This window comes from Zonotrichia leucophrys, unplaced genomic scaffold (assembly GCF_028769735.1).
Source record: "Zonotrichia leucophrys gambelii isolate GWCS_2022_RI unplaced genomic scaffold, RI_Zleu_2.0 Scaffold_257_73630, whole genome shotgun sequence".
NCBI lineage: Eukaryota > Metazoa > Chordata > Aves > Passeriformes > Passerellidae > Zonotrichia > Zonotrichia leucophrys.
Window position 1 is genome coordinate 54,543 of NW_026992462.1, and position 5,837 is coordinate 60,379.

The 5,837-nt window shown below is 61.1% G+C and overlaps 1 protein-coding gene across 1 annotated transcript; it reads right to left on the reverse strand.

Annotated features, from left to right (window-relative positions):
* Window positions 1–642: 642 nt before the first annotated feature.
* Window positions 643–5,106, reverse strand: LOC135441361 (serine/threonine-protein kinase par-1-like; the record flags this gene model as incomplete). The annotated part of the gene is made up of 7 exons (XM_064700911.1): window positions 643–705; window positions 1,471–1,584; window positions 1,756–1,914; window positions 2,986–3,151; window positions 3,715–4,118; window positions 4,323–4,373; window positions 4,486–5,106. Coding segments are annotated over 7 exons (1,578 nt in total), but the record flags the coding sequence as incomplete, so codon positions are not given.
* Window positions 5,107–5,837: the final 731 nt, after the last annotated feature.

The window sequence follows — 5,837 nt, forward strand, 5'->3', positions numbered from 1 at the left end:
TCTGCTGGATTCAGTCAGGTCCATGTTGGCAGCATTACTTTGGTCGAAAAGTCTCTTCTTGTCCAGCTCCTATGGCCTGAGGTTTCAGCTCCTTCAGCTCCTGGTGCTGAGCTGCTCATGCTGAACAAAACTCGGAGAGAAGAACACAGTCCATGCAGTTCCTTCTGGGACACAGAGAGGGGAGGCTGTGCAAACAGGAGCATTTTTTGCTGTGGCCTCCTCTCTGCCCTTCACGCCTTTCAGCGCTTTGAACCAGCCAAGAGCTTTCTCCAAGAGTGCAATGGAGCAGCTGTTCCTGCTCCCAGGCCTGGCTCTCTCCAGTCTCTGCCCTTGCCTGGTTCTGTCCCTCGTGCTGTGCCCTCTGTTTCTCCAGGGCTCTCTGGCTGCTGCCCAGGACTGTGGCACTGGCACTAATCCAGTGCTCCAGAGCCTCCTTTCTGTGCCCTTGGAGCTGCCTGGGCACAGCAGCCTTTTCCATCTGGAAGCTCCCCATGGACAGGGAGTGCCCAGCTCTGCTCCCTGCACAGCCTCCAGGAGCCCAGGGCTGCCATCTCCAGTCCCTGCTGGCACTGGGGGCTCCCAGGTGCCTCAGGCTGCTGTGACACCGCTGCACACGGGAGGGAAGAGGGGCAGGGGCTGTGCTCAAGTCAGCTTCATGTGCTGTTGCTGCTGCTGCTGCTGCTGCTGCTGCTGCTGCTGCTGCTGCTGGGGGGTCATTTGTGCAGCCCTGGCCCAGAGTCAGGGATCAGATCCTGCCAGTCTCTTCCAGCCCTGGCTGCTCAGAGTTTGGGCCTTGGAGCCTCAAGTGCCCAAAGGCAGCTGCTGCTGGTCCCTCTGTGTGCCCGAGTTCAGCAGTGCTGCTCCATCAGTCTGTGGGCCAGCAATGGGGAAAAGCCTCAGCCCTGCAGGGCCAGGAGCTGCCGGGCCCTGCCTGAGCAGCTCAGCCAGCAGGAAGGGAGCTGCTCCACACGGGAACCAGGAGCAAAGGACACTCCTTTTATAGGACATGTTTTCAATTGAAAGAAAAAAAAAAGGAAAAAGGGAAAAATAGGTAAATGGTAAAAGATAAGAGTAAAATCCAAGTGTTAGAGAAAAAACATAACATAGAGTTAATGAAAAAAACAAAGCATAAATGCCAAGTTACATTCTTTGCATTAAGAGGTAAATGATCTTTTTAAAAAGAGAACTCAGTTAATTTACATTGTAAATGTGCCGATGGCATGGATTTATCTTACTGACCTCAGCAGCCTTTTAAAAATTTTGGGCTTTGTTTCCAATATTGGTATTTGAAATTGTGCTCGAAGCAAGAGGAAATTGCTTTGTGCCCTTCCAGCTCCAAGCAGGACTGGGAATGGAAACTCTGTCAAACCCCAAATCCTTTAGATGACCTTCCTTCTCAGCCTGGGAATGAGCTGCACATTCCCTTTGAAACTGTCAGGGATTTCTTAAAAGACACAAAGTCCCACTGACAGCTTTTTGCTCTGGTTTGGGAGTGCAGAAGGGCAATTCTCCATTCACCAGGTCCAGACTGCACTGCCTCAGGAGCATGGCCCACTTGCCAGCTTTGGCCCACTCGTGGCACTTCTGGAGGAGGAAGAAAGTGCAATTGCACAATTCCAGCCAATCAAGAAGGAAGAATGGGACAGACAAAACAGATCCAGGCGTTCAGCTGGAACTGTGGAGAGTTTGGGTCCTTGCCAGTTGGATGTGTGTCCCCAGCTGCAATCTCTGGGCCTGCAGCAGAGTCTCACTCACCTGCCAAAGCAGAAAGCTCAGGCGCTGTGCTCGCAACGGGCTCGTCTGATGCAAAGCTGTCAGAGCAATGTGAGGGCAGAGCCAGCCCAGCTGGGCCCAGGGCTGAGCCCAGCAGAGCCCTGGCAGAGCCCAGAGCAGCCTCAGCACCCGCAGAGCCCGCTGCAAGGGGAGAAGCAGAAACCGCCCGTCAGCTGAGGGCTCCTGTGCCCTTGTGCCAAGGCCTGCGGTGCCCAGGCCATGCTGGCCGTGCCCAGAGCTGTGCCCAGAGCTGCCCATCCCTGCTGCCTTTGGCACAGGCAGGATGGCAGGACGTGTGCCCAGCCTGCAGCCGGCCACGGCCATCCAGCCCTCAGCAGCTGCCAGAGCCAAAATTGCAGCTGGGCAGCCAACTGAAGAATGGTTGCATCTGCCCCAGCAAAGGGGAACCTTGGGCCGGCAGCTGTGCCATGCCAGATCAGGAGCAATCCCATGTATGTGGACTCACCTGCAAATTGGGCCGGAGCCTGCTTTTGAAAAGATACCAGAATCCAAGTCCATACTTCAGCTGGCCAGGCTGGGAAGATTGTCATCCTTGAGGTTGTGTTTGGTTCTCATCAGCAGACCCCACCTGGAACAGCTTCTCCAGGGGCTCCTTCTCCTCGCCCGGGGCCAGACCAGGCTCTCAGGGCTATGCCCAGGTCCCAGCCATCCATGAACAGACAACAAAACCAGGGATGGTGGCCACAGGCTTGCCACATAGGTCTGCAGCTCAGCTCCAGCCCAAGAGCTGCGTGTTCTTTGCTGACCCCTGCTCAGAGCTACAGGCAGGACAAACCAGCTGGTTTGCTTTGCATGATTGCCAAGAGATGCATGGAGCTGGTACCTGCCCAGGCCCCTGGATCCAACTGTGCACGTGTCTCTTCAGTCTTCTAGGCAGGGAAACATCCTTACCCCAGGATGACAGAAAGATCTTCTAAGTGGCCTGTCCGAGGGTTGCTGACAAACAACCTCTTAATGACACTTGGCACGCTGGGAGAGAAACCAGAAATCACCAGTCAGTTGGAGAAGTTGCCCCCTGTTCCCATGCCAGTCATGTGGGCGTGCCCAGGCTGGGCTAACTTCCCATGGATGCTCTTTTGGAGCAGAGCAGGAGAGCAGGACATGTGCCACCCTCAGCAGCTGCAGAGGTTGCCCATGAGCCCGCTGCTGTCTCCAGCATGGTATTTCCCCGTGCCCGAGATGAGGATCCACCTTGAGAGAGCCATCGTGGACAAGATCCCCCCCGATGATCTCCTGGCCCCCTGACGGGTGCTTCCCCATGACCAGGTGGCACAGCAGGAGGCCAGGGACAGATCGTGGCTGCCTCGCCGTGGTAGCGTTGGTGCTGGATCCCCATGTGGGCTGTAGGACAGGGTTCCTGTGGAACACAGACACAGCTCAGCAGGGATGCTGCTGCTCCCAGAGCTGGCCCCAGCTCCCTGGGCATGTGGGACTGCCCAAGGCACACGGGTGAGCGCTTCCCTCTCGCCAACACTGGGACTTGTGCACAAATCGGGGCTGGAAAAAGAACCACTGGTCTGGAAGATGGGCAGAAGAAACCTAGGAAGGCCCAACCATGACACACAAAGGAAAAACTCCACCATAGTTGAGAAAACCCACACTCTCCCCACCTGCATGGCCCCCAAAATCTAATAAGCCAAGGGAAACAAAGGGAGTGGAGCAGTCCAGCCCTTCCTCGCCTGCACACCAAACCATCCGGGGCACGCAGTCAGGCCTCCCTCTCTGCTACCCCCATGGGGGTTTGTGTCGGGCTGGCTGCCCCAGCTCCAGCCCCAGCCCAGGCCACAGTGGGTGCTGAAGGCTGTCGGCAGGGCTGGGAGCTGGCCCCCCTCACACCCCCACCCAAATCAACTCGGCTCTAGCATCAATCCCATCCCGGCTGCAATAGGGGGAGGCCCCAGTGCTGCACCCAGGCTGCACCACGAGATGCCCAGGAGCACCCCCTGCGAGGGCTCACCTGCAAACTGGGTGTAGGCTGTGTCTTGGAGGAAGGCGCCACAGCCAAAGTCGATCAGTTTCAGCTGCCCGCTGGCCAGGTCGAGCAGGATATTCTCGGGCTTAATGTCCCGGTGCAGGACCCCGCAGCTGGTGCAGTGCCGCACGGCCTCCAGCACCTGGCGGAACAGCATCCGCGCCTCCTCCTCCGGCAGGAACCCTCGCTCCGCCAGGAAACCCGAGAGCTCCTGGCACCGCTCCGGACGCTCCAGCACCAGCAGGAAGCCGTCGGGGAGCTCCAGCCACTCCAGGAGCTGAATGACACCGCCACAGCCACGGGACACCTTGGCCAGAAGCACGATCTCCAGGGGTGCGCTGGTCCCGTCGGGCTGCGTGAGGAGCACGATGCTCTTAGTGGGGCCGACGCCGTGCCAGGCCTGGGGAAGCCCTCAGCCAGCCCGGGATGCTCTGCACGCCCCGCTCACCCCACGCCCGCTCTCCCCGCAGGGCTCACGGCGGCTCCCACCCTGCCGGGCCCCGGCTCCTCGCCGCCCGGCACGGCCCGGCTGTAGCCGCTGGCCCCGCTCACTCACCAGCTCGCCCCAGTGCCGGATGCGATCCCGCGGCACGCGTTTGATGGCCACCTGCGAGCGAGGGAGAGCAGCGGGCTCAGCTCGCCGCCCGTCCCGCCGTGCCCCGACCCATCCTCCTCCTCCATCCCCTCCGCCTCCGCCCGCCGCCGGCCCCGCCGCTCACCGGGGCGCCGTCCGAGATCCGCGTGGCCGCGAAGACGCTGCCGAAGCCGCCGCGCCCCAGCAGCGAGCCCAGCCGGTACCGCTCCTGCAGGGCCTCCTGCGCCGTCCCTGCGGGCGGGACGCGGCTGTCAGCGCTCGGCCCGGGGCCAGCAACGGCCCCCGAGCGCCCCTCACCCGCCCCGGGCCCGGCATCCCCACCCGCCCCGGGCCTCGGCGGCTCGGGGCCGGAGGCCGCGCTGCCGAGCGGCGGAGCTCGGGCCGGGGAATCCGCAGCGGAGGCGGCGGGAGCGGCCGCGCCGCGTGTGTCCTCCGCGGGCCCCGGGAGGAGCCGGGGCCGGGGCCGGGGCCGGGGCCGGGGTCGGGACTGGACCCTGCGTCGGGTCCGGGGCCGGGCTCGGGCCAGGCGGAGCCGAAGGGCGGCGATGCCGCCCCCGCACCAGGCACTGATGCCCGCCCAGCAGCGCCACCGCCAGTACGGCCAGAGCGGGGGGGAGGCGAGACCGCGGCGGGACGGCCGGGGCCGGGCACGGGGAAGCCCCGCCCGGGGCCGGGGGCGGGCCGGAGGCATGGCCCGGCCCGGCAGGGAAGAGGGAGGCGGGGAGAGGAGAGGGACGCCGGGCAAGGGACCCCGAGGGAAGGGTGCCCGACAGCGGGAAAAGGAGAGAAAGAGAAAGAAAGAGAGAAAGAGAAAGAAAAGGAGAAAGACTATTCAAAAGTATCTGTTTTGGTGCTGCCGCCGCTACTGCTGCCGCCGCTGCTGCCGCCGCTGCCGCCGCTGCCGCCGCTGCCGCCGCTGCCGCCGCTGCAACTGAAGCACCGGGGCCGTTCGTCCCCGTGTCCGTTCCCCGCTCGCCCCACGAGCCCCACGTTCGAGCCCCGCGCGCCCCGGGGACAGCCCCTCCGTCTGCCCAAACACGGGAACTCTGCAGCGCTGAGCGCAGATGCAGAGCCCTGACTCCTGCACACTGGCACAGCGATCCCCTCGCTTGCTGCTGTGCATTGTCCTTGCTGAGGGTCAAACACTGTCGGGCCACCTTCCCTTGGGGAGGATTCCTACGTGAGCCTAGCACTGCACTTACACCTCCAGTGGTGCTTTTCTGTAAAATCAGGGGAAGGAAAACTGTGTGTGGCTCATGGGATTTTTAGAGTGTCTAAAAATCACCAAGTCATCGATCTTAGAGGTACAGTGCATTTGGAATTACTGGGATGGAGAAGTAGTGTAACATGCAAAAGGGGAGCATAGAAATAAATAGAGGAAAACATCTTGGATTGTTTCTTTCATTTTCATTTCACTTCTGGAAAGCTGTTTCAGTTTTCCAGGAATCTTCTCCTGTCTGCTCTTCCCAAGAATCT